The 27,795-nt window shown below is 36.8% G+C and overlaps 1 protein-coding gene and 1 long non-coding RNA gene across 2 annotated transcripts in view; one reads left to right on the forward strand and one right to left on the reverse strand.

The window, feature by feature from the left end:
- LOC129488222 (uncharacterized) overlaps positions 1-27,795 on the reverse strand; it is a 62,825-nt gene that overhangs the window by 8,906 nt on the left and 26,124 nt on the right. The window contains exon 4 of the long non-coding RNA XR_010122403.1: positions 4,176-4,316. This is a non-coding gene — a long non-coding RNA (uncharacterized lncRNA). The remainder of the gene's footprint in view (positions 1-4,175; positions 4,317-27,795) is intronic.
- CCDC150 (coiled-coil domain containing 150) overlaps positions 3,132-27,795 on the forward strand; it is a 69,191-nt gene continuing 44,527 nt past the window's right edge. Inside the window, 12 exon segments of the mRNA XM_055290096.2 lie at positions 3,132-3,351; positions 3,893-4,113; positions 4,218-4,396; positions 6,044-6,112; positions 12,798-12,922; positions 13,949-14,067; positions 17,042-17,085; positions 19,536-19,628; positions 21,409-21,516; positions 23,338-23,462; positions 23,750-23,927; positions 24,489-24,557. Coding sequence (XP_055146071.1) covers positions 3,341-3,351; positions 3,893-4,113; positions 4,218-4,396; positions 6,044-6,112; positions 12,798-12,922; positions 13,949-14,067; positions 17,042-17,085; positions 19,536-19,628; positions 21,409-21,516; positions 23,338-23,462; positions 23,750-23,927; positions 24,489-24,557 — 1,341 coding nt within the window. The 5' untranslated portion in view covers positions 3,132-3,340.

Genomic DNA, 27,795 nt, shown 5'->3' on the forward strand with positions numbered 1-27,795 from the left:
CAGTGCTGCCCTAGCAGAAGACTGTTGCAGGAGCAGAGCCTTTGCAGAGAGCTTCTGCATGGGCACCCAGGCTTTCTCATACATCCTCTGAAATCCAGGTGGAAGCTGCCAGGCCTCCTTTATTCTTGCATTGTGCATGCCTGCAAGCTTAGCACCACATGGAAACTACAAAGGCTTATGGCCTATGTCCTCTGAAGCAGTGACCTGAGCTGTATCTGGGGCCCTTTGAGCCATGGTGACAGCTAGAGCAGCCAGGATGTGGGGAGCACTCCTGAGGTAGTGCAGGGCAGTGACACCCAGTCCCCAAAACCATTCTTTCATCCTAGGCCTCGGCCTGTGATAAGAGGGGCTGCTTCAAATATTTCTGAAATGCCTTCAGAGCCTTTTTCCCATTGTGTTGGCTATTAGCATCTGGCTTCCTTTTAGTCATGCTAATCTCTCTAGCAAATGGTTGCTCCACAGGCCTCTTGAATTCCTTTCCTGAAAATGTTCTTTCATTCTCTACCACATGGCTAGGCTGTAAATTTTCCAAATTTTTATATTGTACTTCTCTTTTCAATGTGAGTTTCAACCTTGAGTCATTTATTTGCTCCTATATCTAATTGTAGACTGTTAAAAGCAGCCACATCACTTCTAGAACATTTTACTGCTTACAGATTTCTTCTGCTGGATACCCTAGGACATCAGTCTTAAATCCAGACTTCCACAGATCCCTAAGGGCATGGACACAGTGCAGCCAAGTTCTTTGCAAGGGTGTCACATGGGCGACCTTTACTCTATTTTCCAATAACTTCCTCATTTTCATCTGATATCTCATCAGCCTGTCCTCTGTCTGTATTTCTATCATCTGAGACCTCATCAGCATGTCCTCTGTCTATATTTCTATCAGCATTTTCATCACAACCACTTAAGTCTCTAAGAAGTTCCACTTTCCCTCGTTTTCCTGTTTTCTTCTGAGCCCGCCAAACTCTTCCAATCTCTGCCTGTTACCCAGTTCCAAAGCTGCTTTTACATTTTCAATTACCTTTATAGCAATGCCTCACTCTTTGTTACCAACTTTCTGTGTTGCTTATTTTGTGTTGCTTATAAAGGAATACTTGAGGCTGGGTAATTTGTAAAGAAAAGACATATATTTGGCTCATAGTTCTGCAGGCTAAAAAGCATGGCACCAGCATCTGTTTACCTTCTGATGAGGGCCTCAGGAAACTTACAATCATGGTGGAAGGCAAAGGGGCAGCAGGCGAGAAGAAGTGAGAGAGGAAGTGAGAGAAAGAGGAGGAGATGCCAGGCTCCTTTAGATAGCCAGCTCTTGTGTGAACAAAAAGTGAGAACTCACTCATTGCCAGGACATTCATGAGTGAGCTGCCCCATGACCCAAAGAGCTCCCACCAGGCCCTCCCTCCAACAGTGGGTATCACATTTCAACATGAGACTTGGAGGGAACAAACTCCACACTATGTAAGTGTCTAAGTATGGGACTGTGGAACTCTGAATTCATCTTATTTCTTGTCCTTTGGGTTTCTTGGATCTGGATTTCTATGTCCTTCCCCAGGCTTGGGAAGTTTTTTTTTATTATTATTTCTTCGAATATGTTTTCTGTTCCTTTCACTTTTCCTTTTGCAATTTTGGTAGTGGGCATATTGTTCTGTTGATGGTATCTCATAAGTTCCATAAGCTATCTTCACTCCTTTTCATTTTTTTTTCTTTCTGCTCCTCACATTGGATGATTTTCAGTGACCTGTCATCGGGTTTACTTATTCACTTCCACTTCATATAGTCTGCCATTGAACCCCTCTATTGAATTTTTTTGGTTCTCTTATTGTATTCTTCGGCTATATGATTTGTTGGGTACTTTTTAATACTTTCTTACTCTCTTTTGTTGAAATTCTGTTTGTTCTTGTGTTATTCTCCTGACCTTGGCGAGCATCTTTATGACCATTATTTTGAATTCCCTCTTGGAAAAACCACGTATCTCCATTTCAGTAGGATCGGTTTCTTGAGATTTATCTTATTATTTTATTTGGAACATATTTTCCTATTTCTTCATTTTTCTTTTAACTCACTGTGTTGGTTTCTGTACATTAAGACAGTAACCTCTCCCAGTCTTGTCAAACTGGCCCTCATGTAGGAGATCTTACCAATTTGTACAGCCAGAAATTATAATGTATCTCTCAAATCTCTGTGTTTGTACAATCTGATATCTCTGATTTTGCTGGCCCCAGAAGATTAAGATGTGCCAAGTCTTGTTAGTACCATGAGAGCAGGAAGACAGAAGCCATGCTCTCTAGATGCAGCTGAAAATATTAGGATGTTAGATGCATGTTCCAGTTCCTTCTATCCGCAGGGTGAAGCTGAGAGCAGGTATTTGTCCCTTATTGCACTAAAGCAGGCATTATCTATCTTCACTAAGGCAGGCGTTTATCTCTCTCCGCTCTAAGCCAGGGAGAAGCTCTGTGGCAAATACCTGTACTACTGTCATTCAGACTACATCCTCTGAGGGTATGGCCACTGGGAGTGGGCCCATTGTATATCTACCTCTTTGTTTTCTGTGGTCTAGAGAGACTTGGAAATGCAGAGCCAAATCAGCTCCCAGAGCTGGGTGGCTAAGGAGGTAGTCCTTATATGAGAGCTGTAGAAGTTATGTCAGTCGATAAGTGAACAAACTACTTTTAGGAAGCTTCTGTAGACTTGTAGTTATCTCTGGGGTAAGCTAGGGAAGAAGTCTTGGCAAGTACCAAGCTCTCATTTAGGCTGCCAGAGGTGTATTGTTTGCCTGCCCCATTAACTCCCTGATGCAAGTTAGTTAGAAGCCAGACCATCAAGTATTCACTGGAAGAATGTACAGAGAAATCCTTTTTAGTGAAAAACAGAACTGTGTGTTTCAGCACTTTCTCTGCACTGCTTCCAAGAGGTGTAGTCCTCGGAACTACTTGCACTCCTGTTTAAAACCACCTCTTAGTATTGTGATCTGGGAAGATTCTCATATGAGATTCTTGTATTCCTAATCCTTTCTATTCCTAGAGCTAGGAGGTTTAAGATGCAGTCACTCAAGTAGAAGTTATAAAAGTTGGGGTGCTTGATCCATGGAAAAACTTTTTCCAGGAGGAATTGGTAGACTGGAGTTATCGATGGAGTGAGCCAGGGGAATAGGCTTGGGTTCTGCCAGGCTTCTGTTCAGGCTGCCAAAGGTTATGTTTGTCAGCCCAGTTAATTCCCTGATGCAGGCCTGTATGAAGCTCAACTGGTAACAGCAGCAGTTGACAGAGTACATTGGCAACCCCTTCCAGGCAGAAACTGGGAGCTTTGAGTTGTAGGCCCTTCTCTACCCTGATCCTGGGGGATGAAGCCTCTGTAAGTGCTTACACACCCATGTATAATCACCTCTTTGTTCTGTGGTCTAGGGAGACTTGTGTATGCCTAATCCCTTCTGCTTCTAGAGGCAGGTGAATTAAAAGCCACACTGTGGGGAATCTTAGAGTTAGGGTGCTAAATATGAGGTCCAAACTCTTCTCTCCTCAGAGACAGGATAGGTGTTGGGGATACCTTCTTAACTGGATGGCACAGTGCCTGGGGTGGGGTTTGGACCTGAGTGTGCCTCAGCTTCTCCTACCTAGTCAATGTGGATATTTTCTCGGTTGCCAGATACAGAAGAGTCTCTCAACTTGTTTGTGACTTTCTCTCAGAGGGAATTGATCTGTGTGTCAATTAATCAATTCTCAGAGGGAATTGATTAGTGTGTCCCTACGTGGAGGAAGTGTCAGAAGCCTGCCATGTTGGTGATGTCACTCTCCAGTTATTATTCTTACTGGGAATGTTACATTGACTCAGTTTTTGGGATTACCGTAGTAGAAATTGCATTGCATAAAATTGTTATATTGCTGTCTTTGTCCAGAGGCTATTTGGAAGCTCCAAACTGTTTAGAAGACCTGGACAGCCAGAAAGTCATTAGTCCTATCCAAAATGAAGCAATTTGTGCAGGAAAAACAGATATTTTATGGAAGAACTGTGAGTTTCTGGTAAATCGAATGTGCCATCTTGAAAGCCTCATTCAGTCCTTGAAGATGAACATCTTTCGGCTACAAACTGAAAAGGATTTGAATCCTCAGAAAACAAGTATAGAGATAAGAATCATCAGAAATGTGGTCCTGTATAGGTGCTTGATTTTCTTTACTGACCTTCTTTCTGCTGCTTGATGCCCCTCCTGTGCGGTCTGGTAGCTTTTCTGAAAGATCGACTGAATACAATACAGAAAGACCATTCTAAGGACCTGAAGCTGTTGCATCTCGAAGTTATGAATTTGCGCCAGCAACTGAGAGCTGTAAAAGAGGAAGAAGACAAGGCACAAGATGAGGTGCAAAGGTTGACTGCCACTCTGAAGACTGCCTCGCAAACAAAGGTTTGAGTCTAAGTTCTGAAGTATAAACACACTGTTATGTGTTAGCTGGAGGAGGCAACAGACCTATGACACTGACTTTTAAAAACAGGTGATGTTGATATGAGGATTCTTGGCATTTGACATTTGGCGTGTTGATTTGAGGATTCTTGGCCTATGACATTTGCACTGATAACCTAAACCACTGTGTGCTATCCGTGATTGATTATTTGTACAACCCTTACCCCATACAAGTGATGGTGTGGGTCCAGAGGTATGAGACAGAGCCTGTGCTCTTCAGGAATTCAGATGCTAGTTGGGAGAATAAGCTACAGCATGAGAAATTAAATAAGGAAAAAATAAGAGTATAGGAAATGTTGCAGGGTAGTATAGGACAAAAAATGAATATTGCCGAGTAAGGGCTTTGTGTTCAGACATGTTTGAGAGGGTGAGGATGCGCTATCTAGAATAGATTAGGCAGGCTTCAGGGAAGGGATAGGACCTTTAGAAGCAAAGTGTAGGGCTGAGGACATTTCAAGGAGCACACGCAGAGGCAGCAAAGAATAAGGACTACTTGGAAAAGAAACTAACAATGTTGTTCTCCGTTCATGGGCTAGGCAATGTAATAGATGTTGAACGTGTTATTTTGTTTAATCTTTGCAAAATCTTGTGAAGTAGGATATCACTATCCCCATTTTTTAACAATGATAGTACTGGGTCCCTGGGATAAATCACTTGTCCAAGATCACACATACCTGTTGTCTTCTTGTTACCCAGGTTTGAACCTGGATCTTTCTACTGGGTACAGCTAGGAGAAATATATAAACTAGAGTTACAAGAGTGAGGATTTGTTTGTGGGAAATAAGTTGGATATTAGCTAGCAATGACATTATAGAGCATCTGAAAATCAGGAATAATTAGTAGTTGGGATTGATCCTATGGGGAGTGATTGAGATTTTTGATATGGAAGTGACATAATGAAAACAGGAAAACAAATTTAGCAGTATTATAGGGTATTGAAAATAGGGAAAGAAGTTGGAGGCAGGGAAACCAATTAGGAATCTATTGCATTATTTGGGTCATGAGCCAGATTAGGTCTGATCTAGGGTTGTGGCATTTTGAAAGGAAAGAGGAATGTTCTGTAAAAAAAAAAAAAGATATGCTCGAATATGGTACTGGGAGGGACTGAAGGCAGTAAAGAAGGGAAAGATGGCTCTGAGGTTTTACATCTGAGATTGTGGTGCCATTTATCTTAATAAGAAAGAGAATAGGGAAAGCTGTGTTTTTCATCCTCAACTTGTAAGCATGAATAATATTTGAAGCTGGGAAAAATAGAGTTCTTTAAAAAATTAAGAATATACCCTGTTAATAAAATGTCTGTCAATTACCAGATTGACCTCTAATTATTGAATTTTATATAGGAGGTGAGTGCAATTAATCAGTTTATGATATAAAAGAGGAAATTATAGAAATCATGTATCAAAGTAATAAAATAACTTTCCTGTTAAGTAACTCCTGGTATTAATTACTTCAGACTTAAGGAGTATTTATAACCATATTAAAAATAGCATTTATAGGTTGCCAGAAAAAAACCTGATTTGATCTGATATACCTATGGATAATTTCTTCCTGTCATTTTAGATTATTTAGAATCTTTTCTCCTACTTTTAGAAGAATGCAGCCATTATTGAAGAGGAACTGAAGACCACAAAACATAAAATGAACCTTAAAATTTAAGAGGTAAGACAAAAAGATGGAGGGTGGAGGAGGTGTTGGAATTGCAGAGGGGAAATCAAGAAAGCAGAAAGAATGAAAAGAAACCTTTGAAGAAGAAAATATGTGACTAGTAGGAAGACTTTAAAAATATGCCACATTGAATTCAAGTGAAAGTTCCTGCCCTTACATGACATTAAGACTTCCTTTTACCTCAATACTGGCATAAAACTAGAAATAAAAAATAAATGCTTTGTGAGCCAGGAAGGAATAGTTACCACTCTTGGCTGCCCATATACTATAGTTAAGTGGACACTTTCTTGCAAAGTCCTTTTAATCTAAAGTTGTGTTTAAAATAAAAAGCTATTAATAAGTCTGTTCATCTAATTTTACCTTAAACTTTCATTTCAGCTTGTTTTAGTAGATAGCAGATTGGGAAATATGAAGTAGGTGGCTGCTAAAAGCTGTTGGACTAAAAATTTGCAGCTGAAAACAGTGGAAGAATCAGTAGAATTGCTAACTCAATATACTCTGGCAGTGGCCTGAAACCTCAATATTCCCTGACGTAATAGTGTTAATAATTGATAGTTCAAATCTAATGGGTCAAATTATATTTAAAAGATTCTGTTAATACAAAATAGAGAAGTAGACATACTTTTTAGGAAAATTCTTAGGCAAAACTGTTTTTAAGATTATAAATTTTAGTGCTTAGGTGGTAAGCATAGGTATTTGGAAAATTGTCTTATATTGAGTACTTCATTTGCCAGTAATTACTGATAAAAGCTTGATTGCTCATAGTTAGAATGTATTCAGTTTATTTTTAAGATATTGTACTAGACTATTTTTAGGGCAGTTTTAGGTTTACAGAAAAATTATGCAGAAAACACAGAGTCCTGTATACCTCTCTCTCCACTCCTGCAGTTTCACTATTATTAACGTCTTGCATTAGTATGATACTTTTGTAACATTTGATGAGCCAATATTGAGCCATCATTTAGTGAAATAAGATTCACTATTCATCATGCTGTAAAGGTCTGTGGGTTTGACAAATGCGTAATGCCATGTATTTATCATTACAGGATCACACAGAATAGTTGCCCTGCTCTAAAAATGCCCTGTGCTCCACCTACCCATCCCTCCTCATGTCTTCCCCTGAGCCCCTGACAACCACTGATCTTTTTATTGTCTCTCTAGTTCTGTTATTGTTGGAATCATAGAGTATGTATGTAGTCTTTTTGTACTGGCTTCTTTAATAGCATATGCGCTTAAAGTTCATTCATGTTTTTTTCATGGCTCAGTAACTCATTTCTTTATATAGCTGAACAATATTGTATGTACCACAATTTGTTTATCCATTCACCTATTGAAGGACATATTGGTTGCTTCCAATTTTTGGCAATTATGAATAAAGCTGCTATAAACATTGTGTGCAGGTTCTTACATAGACATACGTTTCCAACTCATTTGGGTAAATATAATACCTAGGAGTGCAATTGCTGGTTCATCTGGTAAGCCTATATTTAGCTTTGTATGAAGCTGCCAACCTGTCTTGCAAAATGACTGTATCGCTTGCATGCCCATCAGCAAGGAATAAGAGTTATGGTTGCTGCACATCCTCACCAGCATTTGGTCTTATCAGTGTTTTGAATTTTTGCCATTCCAATGGGTGTGTAGTGGTATCCTGTTTTGATTTGCAATCCCTAATGATATAATGACACTGAGAATCTTCTCATGTGTTTATTTGCCATCTGTATATCTCCTTTGGTGAGTTATCTGTTAGACTTTTACCCCATTTTGTAACTGGGTTATTTCTTATTGTTATGTTTTAAGACTTCTTTGTATATTTTGAATACCAGTCCTTTATCAAAGATGTGTTATGCAATTATTTTCTCCTGCTCTATAGCTTATCTTTTTATGCTTTTAGCTGTCTTTCACAGAGAAGGAACTTTTAATGAAGTCCAATATATCAATTTTTTTCTTTCATGGATTGTAATGTTAGAATTACATCTAAAAAGTTGACAAACCCAAGTCACTAAGATTTTCTCTTGCATCATTTTCTAAGAGATTTTATAGGTTTTCATTTTACATTTAGGTCTTTGATCTATTTTGAGCTAATTTTCATGAAAGGTATGAGATCTGTATCTAGATGAATTTCTTCTTGGCATGTGGATGTCCAGTGTTTCCAGCACCATTTGTTGAAAAGACAATCCTTTCTCCTTTGGATTGCCATTTAACATTATTTTTTACTGGGGAAGTTTTATTCTTAATTCTTGTTCTATGGTAAAGTCTTGAATTTTGATTAAGCTCTGTGAAAGATTTGCAGAAGTACTATGCTAGTCAAACATGGGCATTCTGAGGGTATGTGAAACAGAAAGGGTGTATTAGTTTGCCGGGCTGCCATAACAAAATCCTAAAGACTTGGTGGTATAAACAGAAATTTATTTGTTGAAGTTCCGGAGGCATGAAGTCCAAGATCAAGTTGTTAGCAGGTTTTGTTTCTTCTGAGGCCCTTCTCCTTGGCTTGCAGGTATGTCTGCCTTCTAACTGGGTCCTCACATGCTCTTTTATTTGTGTGTACCTATCCCTGGTGTCTCTGTGTGTCCAAATCTCTTCTAATCAGGATATAGTCAGATTGCATTAGGGCCCACCCCAATGGCTTCATTTTAATTTAATCACCTGTTGAAAGGCCCTGTCTCCAAATAGAGTCTCATTGTGAGGCAGCAGATGTTGAGCCTCAGCATAAGAATTTTGGAAGACAATTCAGCCTATGACAGAGGGTTATATACAGATAGAAGAAGTGTAGTATTTATCTTCCTAAGAGATAATAAATATATATAAAATAGATACAAAGTCTGGATGTGATAAACATTAAATGGCTTAACTGATTGCCCTTAATAGTACTTCAGAAACAAATACTTCATTAGTAAAGGATTCTCTTTGTAATGTGCTTTTGTACGGCACATTGTAGGTATATCATGTATAAAAGAGGAAAATGTCTCTTTTTAAAAGTGGCCGTTCTTTTAAAAGGTGGCCAGCTGAATGTTTTCAAGCCTACATAATGGGGGTGATTAAAACAATTTAAAAGAGTGAAATATTTAATTCTGAATGAACTAGAGATTGAATCACATTTGACAGTGATGCAACTAAAATTTAAATGAGATGATTTCCTGGGTATTTTGAAACTTTCAAGGAATAAATTATATCTTGAACAAGTTATAGTACCTAATTTGATACAAAGTTTAGACAAGTATATTAAGCTACTCTATATGATAAAGTAATTATAATCTGATACTAAAATCTGAAAAAAACCCACAAATAAAATGGCTCATTCTTACATAAGATTGTAATATTTAACTTATCATTGGATAAGTAAGCAATTTCTAAGCTTAAAAAGAACAAAATTATAAAATGGTCAATAGATTTGACCACATAAGAATACTTCTATATATAAAAAGCAAAACTAATAAAGCAGCAGTCCCTAACCTTTTTGGCATTAGGGACCAGTTTCTTGGAAGACAGTTTTTCCATGGGGTTGTGAGGGTTGAGAGGAATGGTTTTGGGATGAAACCGTTCCATCTCAAATCATCAGGCGTTAGTTAGATTCTCGTAAGAAGTGCGCAACCTAGATCCCTTGCATGCACAGTTCACAATAGGGTTCACGGTCCTATGAGAATCTAATGCTGCCACTAATCTGACAGGAGGCGGAGTTCACCAACTGCCCACCTCCTGCTCTGTGGCCTGGTTCCTAACAAGCCATGGAGTAGTACCAGTCTGTGGCCCCAGGGGTCGGCGACCCCTGTAATAAGGTATTATAACACAAATAGGCAAAGTGTTAATAATTTTCCCTTTTAAAGAATTTAACAGTCTGGGCAACATGGCAAAACCCCATTTCTTAAAAAAAAAAGAAAAGAAAAGAATAAAAGCCAGGCACAGTGGTGTATACCTGTGGTCCCATCTACTTAGGAGGCTGAGGTGGGAGGATCACTTGAGCCTGGGAGGTCGATGCTGCAGTGATCATGCCACCGCAATCCAGCCTGGGCCACAGAGTGAGATCCTGTCTCCAAAACCCACCCCACAAAAACTTAAAACTTCCAGGCACGGTGGCTCATACCTGTAATCTCAGCACTTTAGGAGGCTGAGGCAAGAGGATTGCCTGAGCTCAGGAGTTTGAGACCAGCCTTGGCAACAAAGTGAAACCCCGGCTCGACAACAAATTTTTTAAATTAGCTGGGCATGGTGGCACACTCCTTTAGTACCAGGTACTCAGGAGGCTGAGGCGGGAGGATCACTTGAGTCGGGGGAGGTCAAGACTGCAGTGAGCCATGGTTGCACCATTGCACTCAGCCCGGCTGACACAGTGAGACCCAGTCTGAAAAACAAAAACAAAAAAACATAAAATTGTCTAAAAATGCCCAAAAAACAATGGACAAAGGATAAGTATGACAGTTTATTACATAAATATATATAGAGTTGATAACTATATTAGAAGATATTTAATCTCACAGTAACCAAAGAAATCCAAAATTATTAAGATGTTAGTTTTCATTTATTAGATCAGAAGAGATTTAAGAAAATTTTAATACATAGTACTGATGAGATTTATTCAAATACTATTGATAAGAAGGTAATAATTGGAAAATTATGAAGGTAATGATTGGAAGAAAATGATTCTTCTTATAGAATTTGTCTTAATGAAATAATCAGAAATGTAAGGAAAGATCTACTCACAAGTATGTTCAGGAGAGCAGTATTTACAATAGTGAAAAATTGGAAAAACTCTCATGTCAAATATCAAGGATATGATTTAAAAAGTTATAGAGCATTTCCAAAATGAGCAATCTTGTAACAGTTATATCCCAACACATTTCTTACCTCTTTTAACCTTTAAAAAATGTTTTAAAAATTATAAATATATTATCCATAGAGAAAAAATGTGTACAATTTAGAAAACAGGTATAGTGTACTCTTAATGTCATCTACACTGGGGTTTTAAAATAGAATTTCTTTCAGTTTCACATCACTTCTTAAAAGGAATAGCATTCTCTGCAATTCCCATTTCAATTGGAAAGGATCTCTTAATAATAAAAGAGACTCTTTACCTAATAATAAAAGAGACTCTTATTATTGGAAGGGATCTCTTTACCTAATAATAAAAGAGAGTCTTAACCTTCTTTATATTTTATGTGATTCTTTTTATAGTCACTTATTGACAGAAATAAGGTCAGTGTGCCTCCAAAACAGGGAAGAAAAAAAAAATGTGTTTTTCTACTCTCACATACCTCGCAGCAGAACACTTCTGACACCCGACGACACACCAAGAAATTCTGTTCTTCAGTGGACACCAGTTGAGTGTCCTGTAATTCAATTCAATCCTGACACTATCTACCTGAAGACAGGTGAGGACTCAGTCTCACAAGATTGCCCCCCACTTTAGATGCCAGTTGCAAGCCCCAAGTTGTCCTTCTGACTGACTTGCAAAAAATCAGTGTTACCATGATGCCGCTCTGCAAGTTTAAATAATTTGCTAGAACAGCTCAGAGAATTCAGAGAAACACATCACTTGCATTTACCCATTTGTTATAGAGGATATTACAAAAGATACACTTGAGCAGCCAGATGGAAGAGATGCATAGGGCAAGGCATGTGGGAAGGGGTGCAGGCCCTTTCTGGGGCTCACCACTTTCCAAGCACCTCCATGTGTTCAGCTGTCTAGAAGCACTCTGAATGAACCCAGTTCTTTTGGATTTTTATGGAGGCCTCATTACATAGGCATGACTAAATCATTTGCCATTGATGATCAACTTACCTTCTAGCCCTTCTCCCCTCATTAGAGGTTGAGAGGAGGGGCTAGAAGTCCCAGTCCTTTAGTCATGCCTTGATCTTTCTGGGGACCAGCCCCCATCCACAGCTACCTACCTTCCCCCACCCCCAGCCAATCAGTCATTAGCACACAAAAGATACTCTTATGAGGTGATTCCAAGTTTTTTATGAGCTATGTGCCAGGAACCAGGGTCAGAGATGAAATATGTATTTCTTATTATATCACAATAGCACAGTACCCAAATTCTTTGAGTGTCGGTTTGGTCTGCTGCTTAATGGTTACTTCATTATTTGTTTAGACCTCTAAATTCCAAAATAGAATGAAAACAGTTTTCAGAGTGATGTGTATAATACTGCAGGATAAAAAATATATAGATAAATCAAAATACAGGAAAACGAGTTGAAAATAAAGTCAGAAAATATAGAAATACAGAAAATACACACTAAGGTAAAATACCAGTGTTTTTCGAACTTTTTTTGACAATCCATTGTTGGACATATATTTTACACTGCAACACACATACATATACACAAACATTTCCCAAAGCAGCCCTTACCTTTACTACTTGCATACACTCTGATATTTTCTTTCTACTCTTTTATTTTTTCCTTTTTCTGAGTGCTTCTTTCAATTTACTAAGGGATTTTGACCTCCAGTTTAGAAAACCTAAATTATAGGAGGATGGGTGCAATAAGTTTGATCTACATTCCTTAGGAGGTAATCCTAGGCAATCTAGGGAGATACAAACGCATGTTTCTGAGTAGTCATAAATGAATTAAGACTGTTTGGGGGTGAGATGGCATGTCTGATAAACTTCTCAGGTAACTTTTATCTTTGTTAAACTAGTAGGATGTTCAATTGGTCTTGCCTAACTGCAGTGTTGCTTTGTAGCTAAGGAGACAACTGGCTCAGGAGAAGTACCTTAGGGAATCTTTAGAGAAATCAGCATCAGCCATGCTCCTCAAAATACAAGAAATGGGATCAACAGTGGAGGTAGAACGAAAACAGGTAGAAAGATTTCTTCTCCTTATGTGGTTTGGGAAGTGAAACCAAACAAAAACTGATACTTTACTTATAAACTTAAAATTTTACTAATTTCCTCTAGATTTATTAAAATACTTACTTTTTGTTAGCAATATGTTAACAATCTTACTACAGTTTTTTTTTTAAGTTAGTGCAAAATAAGAAAGACCCTAATGTCATTATTCAACACTCTTAATTTATGAATCAGAGAGCTAAGGACTGGAGAGGTTAATTTACCTCAGGCTTCATAGAAGTGAACTCTTAGCTCCTAAGAGAAAGATAAAGTATTTTTCCCTTATACCACACAATCTCTGTCATAGACATTGATTTTGGAAGGCATTGCCCTGGTCTCATGCTATGTATGTCTGACATGGATAGAAAATAAAGTCTAAAGCGATCTAACACTGGAAGCATATCAATAAGTAAAACAATCAGGACCATATTTACACTGTTGTTTTCAATTATCATTATTTTAACATGATATTTTGCCTTCATATTTGTTATTTGAAGTACCTACAAATAATTTAGAATACTTTAAATTCTAACCAAGTCAATTCATATTTTCATATTTTAATATAATTGGATGACATAATCTTAACCAATGGAAAAAGTTTCCCTTCATAACTGAATTATAACAAGGATTCTACTTTAGGAATTTGCAAATGATCCTTTGTTGCTGTAACTTGCAATGCCAATATGGTAGCCATTAGCCACATATGGCTATTTAAATTAGTTAAATAAAAGATTTATTTCTTCACACACTAGCCACATTCAAGTGCTCAGTAGCCACTTGTGGCTAGTGGATTGTTGCATTGGAGAGTGCACAGAAGGTTCTATTGGATGGCACTGCCCCAAGACCACATTCTGTTGAGATTTTAACTGTAACACAGACTAACTTCTCGTTGCTTCTCAGTGACATTAAGGTTGGAATGTTGCCTTATACATGTGCTGTAAGGCAGCTTATTTGAAGTCTTTATCTTACAGAAAAGGGGTTTTTCTTATACAATTTCAGGTGCACATTTGCAGCAAAACTGTGTTGCTCTACGTGATTCTATACAGAGCACTCAACTACTGGCCTAGGAACAAAAAAATAAAGAAGAGTTGGAGGTTGCTACTTCACAGCTCAAATCTGATCTAAGTATGAAAATAGATGGTAGAAATCACCCTCTTGTTAGTTTTTTGAGATTTCATGGAAAAACTCTTAAGATCCCAAATTCTTGAAGTGGCCAGTGTTACTGGTATTTCCCACAGTGCTGTATGTAAAAAATTGCAGATTTCCCTTCTACCTATAGTACTGAGACAGAGAAGGAATGTTGTTAATAATATATTTGACCCTCTTAATTGTAAACTATTCCTTATTTGTTTTTCTCCAGCTTGTTTGTGGACCTGGGAATATTTGGTTTCTAGACATCTGGCTTGAATATTGGGCAAAAAAGTAAAACAATAGATTGAATATTTGATAATAAAATATTAGTAAGGAAGTAAGGCCATGAATCCTTGATAACTTATGGATTCTGTCAGTTCATCATGTCAGATTCTCCATTCTTCATGTTATCAATCTATTTTGGTTAACCTATATTTGTAGAGATGGATAGTTGTAAGGTACCTTAAAGAGAGTTTAGCTTAATCTCCTCTTTTTATAGGTGAGTCCTCAAAGATGACAGGGCTAGGAAATGAAAGAGCCTAGACTTGATCCCAAGGTGTTCGGTCATATTTCTTCTAACCCATCAGCCTTTTATCATACTACTGTTGCTAGTACTTCATTATAAAGCAGTTTCCAGATAGTCTCAATGACAGAGGTCACAGAGTTACAGGGCAGTGCTTTGTGTGATTAATACATCATGGTTTACAACGAACTTTCACATAAATTATTTCATTCAATACTCCAAGCTATCCTTCCAGAGTTACAAAAGGAAAAAATGGCAAAGTAAGACCTAGACCTGGATCTTCTAACTCCAAGCCCAGTTCACCTTTTGCCCTCTGTGGCTGTAATAGGGGCAGAGAATACCAAAAAGGAAATGGAAATTATAAAAAATATAGAGCAAGAGTAATCTATTCAATGTTTTGACTTACTGCTTTTAGCAGAAAGTATTCCCTTTTCTTATAGTAGTGAATTACTCTGTGAAGTTCTCACCGACAATGCCCCTGGATAATTTTCTGTCTTTCTGTAATTGTGTGCCTACAAAAATACATGTATATTTTATGGTGCTGCCACATTATCTCATTTGAACACTGCAACAACCTGTCAGAAAGATAAGAAAATACACACATTCTATAGAAGACACAAAAGGGGCTGGACGCGGTGGCTCACGCCTGTAATTCCAGCACTTGGGGAGGCCAAGGCAGGCGGATCATGAGGTCAGGAGATCGAGACCATCCTGGCTAACACGGTGAAACCCCATCTCTACTGAAAATACAAAAAATTAGCCAAGTGTGGTGGCATGCGCCTGTAGTCCCAGCTACTTGAGAGGCTGAAGCAGAGAATCGCTGGAACCCAGGAGGCTGAGGTTGCAGTGAGCTGAGATCATGCCATTGCACTCCAGCCTGGGTGACAGAGCAAGACTCCATCTACCAAAAAAAAAAAAAAAAGAAGAAGATATAAAAGGATCCACACTGACTATACCCAAAGACCCACAGCAAGTAGAATAGCTGGGCCTAAACAGGTATCTATTATATTGGTTGGCCCTCTGAATTTTTGTTACTTTCTTGTTGGATTAATGCTGTATTTTTGAATTATTAAAGAGTTTGTGCAACACTACTAAAAAATGAAGATTAAAACAACAATAATTCAAACTGACGTGAGGAAAAGGAAGCCTGTCTGAATGCCAACTAGGTGCATAATATTGAATTATAGACTTGACATATATGCAATTTTATTACTTTAAGGTACAAGTAGTTGTTCGGGCTACATTAATAAAAGGAATGCCTTTAAATATTTGCTTCAATGAATTAAAACATGTAATTGTTTATCAACAATAAGCATTTATATACAGATTTATAGTACTTAAGATGAGTAAATTGTTCTTCAAAGTAAGATAAACACTCCCCTTTCATTCTTAACTTTGATTAGTAGAATTTTCCCAAAGTCATATAGTTTATCTTTTTTACCTTTCATGTATTTTAAATTAGAGTTTATTCTGATGAACTGTGGATTCATATGTTCAAAAAGTATAGTTTTTCTAAGGTATATCCTATATAAAATATCAGTTTTTATGTGTTTTATAATTTCTGGCTTTAGAATATTTAAGTGAAACAAGACTGATAGATTGCTATGAATTTTTCTGTGAAGGCAAAACATCACTCTCAGATAAGTTTACACTTTATGGCTACTAGTATATAGTGCCAGACTGTTCCACAATTTTCTTTCTTTGGTTTTCTTTTCACTGTACATGCTCTGAGTGGTTTCAAATCTTTTTCTCCATACAAAATCATCCTCCTGAGTTCTAGACCAGTATCTTACTGTGAACTAAATATCTACATTTGCATGCCTTGCAGATATGTCAACACACACAGAAAACGTTAAGTGTTTCACTCATTCTATCCCCGAAACCTTCTCCATGCTCTGTATTCCCTATTTAGCCGAAGAGTCCACTGTTCACCCTGCTGCCCAAGTCTGAATGCCAGATGTTCTCCTTGTCTCATCTGTTGTTTTACCCCACCAGTAAGCCACCAAGTCCAAAAGTGCTCTCTGTTTACTGTTTCACACATCTGTTTTTCCTCTGTGTCTCTGTTGTCATGACCAGTGAGAGTCGGTCCTCATTGTCATTACTTTATTGAATTGTCATTTACTCATATGTCAGTTACTTTAACAGCTACTAAATTCATCTCCTTGCCTTTATTGTACCTTTGTTAGAGTGATCTCTGTAACAAAAATCTTTTGATCATGCCCCTCCTCAGCCTAAAATCCTTCAGAGACCTCATTTACCATTGCAAATGACTGTGGATAGTTTCTTGATAATTCCATAACAGTTTCTAGTCTATAAAAATATAGAAATAGTTGGGTTCTCCTTATCTCTACAAAAAATAGACATAAAATATTTAAAGCTTCTCACTATGTGATTTTAATGTAGCAAGTTACTATTATCATATTTATGTGGAATTTTTGTTTTTAGCTTCTGGAGATGACCTCATTTCCAAGTTGGTTGAAGAAAATAAGGTGAGTTTTGAAGTTGTGGAGTACAGAGGTGGTCTTTCCTCTCTTCACTAAGTCCTATTTCCTCTTCCATGTTGGCTTACAGTGCTTCTTATTCTCATAAAAGTTTTATTAAAAAAGTTTCATGTAAATGAGTAGTAAATTTAGGATAATAGTATTAGGAACTGATCATTTCGTGAAGGTTATTAGAGTTTGAAAAATGTCATTTGGCAAAAATAATAACACTTATTTGTGTTTTTTGCCTACCGCAAACTAATTGTTATAAAACAATGAAATGTAAGAAATATAACTACTTTTTGGCATTAGTGGTTGCACAACAGTGTGAATGTGTTTAATGACACTATACACTTACAGTGGTTTGAATGATAAATTTTGTCATGTATATTTTGCCACAATTTTTAAAATTAAAAACATAATCACTTTATATCTTACTACATTTCTAAGTCTCTTGATGTGTGGATTCTATTTCTTTTGGATGCTGTCTCATCCTGTGTTATATGATGTTTATTTTTCTTGAGATGCTTCTCCTGGGAAAATAGAAGCGTCGTTCTTCCTCTGTAGGAAGAAGATTTATATTTTGTCCTTCCCCATTCTACTAAGTACCTTTTAGGGAAAGCCCCACCTACAATGCACATCTGTATCACTTCTCTCAAAGAAAACTAGCTTTTTTTTTTTTTCTATAATCGCAGAACAAAGGTGTTTTCTTCTGCTCCACCCTTGGGTCCTTGTTTTTGAAAATATCTTCACTTATAACTTTAAAAAATCCTTGAATGTGTTCCTTTGAAGTCATAAGATCTTACTGCTAATAGGAAAAAATGTGTATGTATAATAATATAACAAATATTTAATCTTAGGGAGTAGAACTGTGATATAAAGATACTAGGTATATTTAGGTTATGGTTTTAGGCAAATTCTAACTGGTATCTCAATATAAGAATAGATTTAATAAACAGTTTTCAAAAAATAGGCTTTATTTTTAAAAGCAGTTTTAAGTTCACAACAAAATTGAACAGAAGGTAAAGAGATTTCCCGAATACTCTCTGCCCCTATTCGTGCATAGCCTTCCTCATTAGCCATTTGATGGATGTCCATTTAAAAAATTGATGCACCATTTTACATCCCCCACCAGAGTGGTACATTATTACAGTTGATGAACCTATATTGACACATTATCACTCAGAGTCCATAGTTTACATTAGGGTTCACTCTTGGTGTTGTGCATTCTGTGGATTTAAACAAACGTATAATGACATATATCTACCATTATAGTAGATATGTTTTATAGTATCATTCAGAGTAGTTTCATTGCTCTAAAAATCTTCTGTGCTTTGCCTATTCATCCTTCCCTCCGCTTCTAATCCCTGGCAACCATTGATCTTTTTACTGTCTCCATAGATTTGCCTTTTCCAGAATGCCATATAGTTGGAATCATATAGTCTATAGCCTTTCAGACTGGCTTCTTTCACTTAGTAATAAGTATTTATGTTTCCTCCATGTCTTTTCATGGCTTGATAGCACATTTTTCTTTCTTTCCTCTTTTTTTTTTTTTTTTTTTTTTGAGATGGAGTCTCTCTCTGTCACCCAGGCTGGAGTGCATTGGCACTATCAGCTCACTGCAACCTCCACCTCCTGGGTTCAAGCGATTCTCCTGTCTCAGCCTCCCAAGTAGTTGGGATTACAAGTGCCCTCCACCATGCCTGGCTAATTTTTGTATTTTTAGTAGAGATGGGGTTTCACCATGTTAGCCAGCTGGTCTCAAACTCCTGACCTCAGGTGATCTGCCTGCCTCAGCCTCCCAAAGTGCTGGGATTACAGGGATGAGCCATTGTGCCTGGCTGAAAGCTCATTTATTTTTAGTGCTGAATAATATTCCTTTGTCTGGATATACCACAAGTTATCCATTAACTTACTCATGGACATCTTCATTGCTCTAAGCTTTGGCAATTATGATTAAAGCTGCTATAAGTATCTGTGTGCAGATTTTTGTCTGGGCATAGGTATTCAGCTCCTTTGGGTAAATCCCAAGGAGCATGATTACTGGATCATATGGTAAGAATATGTTTAGTTTTGTAAGAAATCACCAAACTGTCTTCCAAAGTGGCTGTACCGTTTTACATTCCCACCAGCAATGAATGAGAGTCCCTGTTGCTCCACATCCTTGACACCAGTTGGTGTTGTCAGTGTTCTAGATTTTGGCCATTGTAATAGGTGTGTAGTGGTATCTCATTATTGTTTTAAATAAACAGTTTTGATAAATAGTTTTGAAATAAACAGAAGTTTAGGAGTTGAAGATATCAATATTTTTATACATTCTTTATAAGACATTTATAAAGTTCCAGTGTATGTCATTGGAACTTGAACTTGTACTGGCTGAAATACAAAACAGTTATTTTTATAGAGGTGCACATAGTATCTCTTATATGTGAAAAAGAGAGTATTTTTTTTTCTTATAGAACCTGCAGATATCTTTCAACAAGGAACATGAAGAAAATGCATATTTGAGGTCCGAAATAATGTCTCTTCTTGAAGCATCAGAAAAAGCACAAGTAAATGCTCATGATTTTGCTAGTTTTTAGATGTTATTTGATTTTGTTCAGTTAAATAACCAAGAAACAAAATTAGTCTTGATTATATAAATTCATACCATCTCCATCACCCAACTTTTCATTTCCATAAGATTTATTTCATCTTTGAAACATTATCAAATTAACTACATTTCTCATTTCACTCTCCAAATTCCTATGATATATAAGTATACAAGATGTACCACTAAAATTATGCACTAGTTTACACTTTGCCTTTGTTTGCTTTCTAATTTGCTCATTAAATATATGTATTTCCCCCTCCAAAGTGAACTTCTGAATAATTCCATGGCAAGGGCTATGTCTTATACTTTCTTTGTATCTTCTATAGTAAATAATTATACAGTAGGAACCTAACAAGTGCTTGCTGGATTTTGAAGTTAGATGTAATCATTTCTGGGATGGTGATTCCCAAATTTAGCTGACGTTTTATATATATGTGCATCTGCAACAAGAAGTCACCAGATTTGCAGGCAAATTGGAGTTACTTATCACAGAGCCGAAAGAAATGTTTATCATTTAAAATAACTTTTCTCTTGGTACAATTTGATTGTCTCAATATTAGGATCATAGTGTTGCTGGGGTCTCTGTATAATAAAAATAATAAAGTACAAAATGAATGTGTTTTTAAATATAACATCAACTACTATTACTCTTCCTATACTAATAGTAGGTAACATTTTTACTGAGCCCATTCCACATTCCAGGCACCTTATATTAGTAACAAATTGTAATCCTCACAATAGCCCTATGAAATGGAAACTATTATTCACATTTTAAAGATAAGGAAGCTGATGTACAGAGAAGTTCAGGAACATAGATAATAGGTGGCAGAGTTGGAATTTGAACTCAGGTAACCTGGCTCCAAAGAAAAGTAGCTATTTCTTTTCAAAGAGCAAGGGTTGTCTGATTTGTCCCCAGGTATTCTTTGATGAATAGCTTGTACATCTGCATCTGGTGTGACTTTATGCCCCTGAATTTGTTTCTAACTACTGTACTGCCCATACCACTTGTGATGTTTGCCAGATAATCTTTTATTTATCTTTTACTCCATTTTATTTTTTTGTGTTTTTTTCCTAGTGCCCCTTCAAAGTTGCTTGTTCTTGAAGAACTTGTTTAAAACATAAGATCTTTGCCAAATCTACCTTGCAAAAATAACTGATAATTGAGATAAATGTTTTTCTCAATAATACAAATTTCAAATTATGAAAAGAGAATTATTAACTACCTCCATATATGATAGATCTGTGTAGCTCAAATGATTTTTGTTTTATTTTGAAAGATTAATCTCGTGATGGTAAAATCATCTATATTTTGCTTTTATGAATATTGTCAGCTGGTTGTGAAAGAGCTTAGATATTTTGTGTTACCAGCTAAATAATTCTGAATGCTCATGGATTTCTATAATATTGGCTAGGTACTGACATTGTAAATTCCATTTTGCAGATGTCTTGCTCTAATGAACCAGTGTTCAAAGTTGTGAAGAATAGAAGATCAGTAAAATGCCATATGCTTCAGTTGCTCTACCAAATCAACAAGTCTCTTAATTTAGAATTATTTAGGGTATAGACTTTTAATATTTGAAAGTATTTTTTAAACCAATGACATGTGAATTGAGGATGGGTTAAATAGATTAGGTTCGTATATGCAGTGAGATACTATGCAGTCATTAAAAATAATAATACATAAGTAAAAATAATTCTTTATTGGAGAGACCAATGACTTGCTGTGTGTGTTTTCTTAGGTTTTGAATGACCAATTGACTAAAAAGTCTTCAGAGTTGAGCTGCATGCTTCAGACTGTTATTATGGAAAAAGACAGAATCATTGCTGACCATCAGACCATTCTGCAGGTATTCGTTTAACACTAGTGAATGTGTCAAATTTAATAGAGTTCACCAGGTGGCAGAAAGCCAGCCTGGTTGATAGATAGGAAATGTTTATGGCCAACTGGAGAAATAAAATATTTTAAAAATAAATTTCAAAAAATCTACTGAATTATCTTATTTCTATTAGTGCTTTTCAATTTTCATCAGAGGGGTGATTTGGCCTTACACTCAGGGCTTTTCATGATTTCTTCTCAAATATCATCACTTGAGGAAAAATAATTATTTGTCCCATTGTTTATAGAATCATGGAGAACACGTATGACTAACCCTAAAGTACTTAACCTTTTCCTCAAACACCTTGCGATTTCTTATTTTGCTTATGCCATTTTCTCTGCTGAAAATGCTTTTTACTTCATCTTCAATATCTGAAATTCTGTTTATTTTTTAAGAGTCACTTTCATCAGGCAGCTTGATCATCCCAACAAGAAGGGATAAGTTTTCCCTTTCAACTTCTATTCCTGGGACACTAAACAGACCATCATAATAACAGATCACTTTCTCTTTTTGTAAGCATACTTACTATATATACCAAGCATTGTGCTAAGGATTTTAAACATATTACCTCCTTTAATTGTAGCAGCCATTATGGAAATTTATTATCCTCATTTTACAGATAAGAAAATGAGGATTAGAGAAGTTCACTTGCCCAAATTCACCTAACTAGTAAGAAGTAGAGTTGCGTTTTAACCTAGGGTGACTCCAGAGTCAATGTATATAATCATTATGTTATGCTGCATCCCTATTCTGCATTCTCTAGTAGTAATTTATGTGCTGGTTCATTTCCTGGATTACACTATGAGCTCTCTAGAGGCAAGGACATTATCTTATATATCTTTATTTTTCACAGTGCTAAGCATGCTTTTCACATAACATATACTCAATAAATATTTAGTTTTTAACTCTGTGCAAGTATAATGCTATATCTAGATAGGATTATAGTGGTGAACAAGACAAAATTCCTACTTTCATGGACTTATAATTCAGTGGACTGAATATATAGTGAAATATTTATTACAAATATTTCAAAATTTTGGAATATAACACAATTGGGATCTCATTACCAGTGTGAAGACTTGCTTTGCAATCAAATATTGTTAAAATAGAAGTTTTTAAAAAAGTATTTATAAAACTAATTGTTGATATGTACTATATTTGCAAAAACTTTATGGATTATGTGTAGGGGTATATGGTACATAAAAATGTCATGTTTTGATAATTCCAAAATGGTGAGCCAAAGAAAATAAATTATGTAAAACAGTTATAGTGCTTCTGCTGTAACATTATCTGAGTGCAATTTAAGATAGTCTCAAAAGAATTCACAGCAAACTGTTAAACATGATAATCCTTAGAATGTGGGATTATTTGGAGGGGAAGTGCAGATAGAGAGGAAAGGATCTTTTCACTTTATATACATTTATATTGTTTTACTTTTAAAAATAAAGTACCATATTGAAATTTTAAAATACCAAAAATACTTGTAATATAATTTTCTATATTTAAAAATTTGTTGGTATTAGGAGTTTTATAATTTTTCAGCAGGCTGGGTAAATAATGCATCTTGACTATTGGCTAGTAGAGCTATAAAGAGATAGAACTGTAGTCAACTCAGAGGAGGACAAAGAGAAACTGGGCATTAAAATAAATTGTTTTAAAAAGAGGTTTTATTTATGTAAATAAAACTTGTTTTTTTAAGTTAGTTCAGTGTTTTTGATCAGTTACTCCAAATGATACCCTATCAAAAGACTTTCTGGAGCTTCAACTTCTAATATTGCTTTTAACACTCAGGTAGAGCAGAAAATGATAACGCAGACATTTCAAGAATAAAACTTATTGCTGGATGCAGCCCATGCCAATATCACAAGTGAACTACAGACTGTTCAGAATGAGAAAACCCAACTCCAAGCACATCTGTAAGTAAATTATGGGCAACTTCTTATACATCTTTTGTTCTTGCATTTGTGTTTCTTATCATGCGTCTGTCTCAGTCTTATCGTCAATGAAAACATTTGATTCTGCATTTTTTTGGGCCAGCCACAGAGCTAAAATAAAGACTCTGCCCTCAAGAAACTAGTTTTGTTAGAACATTTTGGTAACTACTCTCAGTCAGGAAATATGTTCTATAAGAACATTTAATTGCTCTTTCTGTTAAATTAGAACTCTCATTTAGCTTTCATATGTTCTTGTTCTCTTCCTGCAGGGATCATTTAATCCTTGAGCATAACCAGTGTATCCAGAAAGCACAGGATGCTGAAAAGAGAACAGCTGTGCAAAAAGAGCTGCTAGAATCAACTATTGCAAGATTGCGAGGTGAATTGGAAGCATCAATGCAAGAGAAGAAGTCTCTGCTAGAGGAGAAAGAAAGATTTCAGAGAGAGGTAGGTAGAAGCAAGTTTACATTATCTTCTCGTTGTGGTGTGATGATGTTTTAAAATTGCATTCTAAATGCAAAAGATAAGAAAAGAAATAAAACCCAGATGCAGTTTGTCTGAGTTGCCCAATAAAGAATCTTTAGGTGGCTAACCTATGCCTTTTAGCATGTGAAGTAGTCTGTGCCAAATAGAACAGTATATCCTTATCCAGCATTAGTGAATGTTAACTAGTAATTCACACATTCTTGTGTTAGTTAAGGGGTCAGATTTAAAAAATTGATTTCCCCTGAAGGAGTGGGACAGTGAAGGTTAAGGGGGAACAGCCCTGTCTTCCTACTTAGGAAGGAACCAGCAGAGTCTGACATGCAGACGTGTCTTTCTAATTTCAGGGCTATTTGTGAAGCCTGCTCTGCCTCAGAGACTCCCTGATTGGCCCCTTTTCTGAGAGGATGTGCTATCTCTGCAGTGTAGGTATTAATTGACATGCAGGATATGTCTGCTATAGTGGAGCCTGTCAGCTGCTATAAAATTGACCTATTTCTTTTTTTTCCCATCCCCCTTGGGTAGGTTAATAAAACAGAAAAAGAAAGAGTGCAAGAAAGATGCAATTTGGAAAAGGAATTAGCTAAAAACCAGGTATTCTACATTTTACTTACTGATATTTCACTGTATTTCCTTCTGTATTGCTGACTACTGTATCAGCCTATCTTAATGAGGAGATGGGTGATGAATACCAAGCTGCAGGGAAAGGAGAGCTATGAAGCTGGATGCCACTCAGAGCACACCAGTCACTGCAGCAGAAGGTTGTTTCTGGGGAGCATTTTCTTATTGAGCATCTGATGTTTGCCAGTGAGTCATCACTGCCTCTGGCCCTAGTGTTAACTGAGGATTCTAGCCAAGAAGTCACCTGAGAGTTGGCTAATGGGCCTGTGAGAGGCAAAGAGATGATTGCTGACTAGGCTGTTTTTAAATAAAAAACTAATGACTGGGCGAGGTGGCTCGCGCCTGTAATCCCAGCACTTTGGGAGCCCAAGGTGGATGGATCATTTGAGGTCAGGAGTTCGAGACCAGCTCGACCTACATAGTAAAACCCCATCTCTACTAAAATACAAAAATTAGCTGGGCGTGGTGGTGGGCGCCTGTAATCCCAGCTACTCGGGAGGCTGAGGCAGGAGAATCGCCTGAACCCAGGAGGCAGAGGTTGCAGTGAGCTGAGGTGATTGCGCCACCGCACTCCATCCTGGGCGACAGAGCAAGACTCCCTCTCAAAAAAAAAAAAAAAAAAACTAAGGCTGCCAAGTACCTATCAGCACCTGCCACTTTATCTTCGAGGTACCATTTTCTGGGTTCTAAAACAGTAGAATGTCCAGAGAAACAAATGAAATCCTTATTAAAATTAAACAAGAACCAATCTTTAAAACATTGCTGTTTGCGTTTCAAATTTTGAAGAGAGTAAAGCTTACATGTCACTGTCATCTAGAGAATATATCTGGAGCAGCAAGGAGTATTAGCTTACTTAGACAAGAAATCCAGCAATAGGTATTGGGTATGGTCGTCAAGCCTTGACTGTTTCTTTGCTTCTGGTTTGCCCAAGTAGCATTTGTATTACCATATATACATGTAAACTTTTAATTTAAGGATTGGAGAGAGGAGAAATGCTAGAGTTTCAGCCTGAGCTCAAATGCGGTTACCACCAAGCTAGCAGGTACCTTCTCTGGTTCTAGTGATATGAAAATAGTCCACCCTAAAAATCCTCAGATGAGGCTGACTTCCTGTGGCACGGACTTTGGTGGTATCAATTTGATCTCAACCATGCTTTCTAAAATTGGGAAAATTGGTGACTACTATTAAATTCAGTAATGCTTTTTGCTTAAAAATGTTCGTGAATGAGGGCGGGCATGGTGGCTCACACCTGTAATCCCAGCACTTTGGGAGGCTGAGGTGGGCAGATCACTTGAGGCCAGGAGTTTGAGACCAGCCTGGCCAACAAGGCAAAACCCTGTCTCTGCTAAAAATACAAAAAAATTAACCAGGTGCAGTGGCGCACACCTGTAATCCCAGCTACTCGGGTGACTGAGGCATGAGAATTGCTTGAACCTCATAGGTGGAGGTTGCAGTGAGCCAAGATTGCACCACTGTATTTCAGCCTGGGTGACAGAGTGAGACTCTGTCTCATAAAAAAGTTAGTGAATGTTACATGGCCAGGGCAAATGCTGTGAATATGTTTGGGATAAAAACAGCATTATTATTTTGCTTGTCTGATTTCATTCGTCTTAATGTAGACTAAGTGTAAGTTCATGGTGCTGAGAGATACTTGCTCATTAGAGACATTCTATGAAGCCAAATGATAATGCTTATAGAGAATCTCATTTTGTGGTATAAATTGTTTTGTGTTTTTTTTTTTTTTTTTTTTTGAGACAGAGTCTCGCTGTGTCGCCCAGGCTGGAATGCAGTGGCGCAATCTCCGCTCACTGCAAACTCCACCTCCCGGGTTCACGCCATTCTCCTGCCTCAGCCTCCCAAGTAGCTGGGACTACAGGCACCCGCCACCACGCCCGGCTAATTTTTTTGCATTTTTAGTAGAGAGGGGGCTCCACCGTGATCTCGATCTCCTGACCTCGTGATCCACCCGCCTTGGCCTCCCAAAGTGCTGGGATTACAAGCGTGAGCCACCGTGCCCGGCCGAACTGATTTTTAAAATACATGTTCTTTTAATGCTATGCTTTTTTAAAAAGTCAGGTTAATTGTTATAATTTACGTACAGTGAAATTCACCCTTTTTTAGTGTATAGTTCTATGAATTTTGACACATACAATCATGTAACCACCACCACAGTCAAAATATAGAACATTTTTGTCACCCTGAGAAAGTTCCCTTGTGCCCTTTTGTAATCAATGCCTTCTTCCACCTCCTTCCCCTGGCAACCACAGATCTGCTTTTTTGTCCCTAGAGTTATAAATTATCCAGAGTGTCATATAAATAGAATCATACAGTATGTAGCATTTTAAATTTAGTTTCTTTCATTTAGCATAAGGCATTTGAGATTAATCCATGTTGTGTGTCAGTAATCTGCTCCATTGCCTGGATGTATCAGTTTCTTTATCCATTCACCAGCTGAAGGACATTTGGGTTGTTTCCTGATTTTGGCAATTAATAAAGCCTCTATAAATATTCAAATATGCACATATGTATTTCTGTTGGGTAAATATCAAGAGTTGGATTTCTGGTTCCTATGATAAATATATGTTTAACATAATAACAAACTGCTCAACTGTTTTTCAAACAATCTGTACCATCTTATATTTCTATCAGTAATTCATGAGTTCCAGTTTCTCTACATTCTCACCAGCACTTGGTTGTCAGTTTTTTAGTTTTATCTATTAGAATTTGTGTGTAGCAGCGTATCACTGTGGTTGTAATTTGCATTTCTCCAATGACTAATAATACTGAGCTTCTTTTCATGCACTTATTTGCCATTACAAATTGAAGTATCTCATCAAATCTTTTAACCATTTTAAATTCAGTTGTTTTTCTGGAGTTTTCAGAGGTTTTAAAATATATTCTTATAATCTTAAAAATATTTTTACTGTTTGTATATATACAAGTCTTTTGTCAGATATGTGTTTTACAGATCTCTTCTTCCATTTTATGACTTGTCTTTTCATTTTCTTTCAAAGAGCAGAAGTTTTAAATTTTAATGAAGACTAATGATCAATTTTAAAAATTTTGTGAATCATACTTTTTGAATTTTTGCCTAACCTAGGATCACCACAATTTTCTTTTTTGTTGTCCTCTAGAAGTCTTAGAGTTTTAGGTTTTATAGTAAGTCTATGATCCATTTCAAGTTAATTTTTAAGTATCATGCAAGGTATTG

The sequence above is a fragment of the Symphalangus syndactylus genome, chromosome 8, assembly GCF_028878055.3.
Source record: "Symphalangus syndactylus isolate Jambi chromosome 8, NHGRI_mSymSyn1-v2.1_pri, whole genome shotgun sequence".
NCBI lineage: Eukaryota > Metazoa > Chordata > Mammalia > Primates > Hylobatidae > Symphalangus > Symphalangus syndactylus.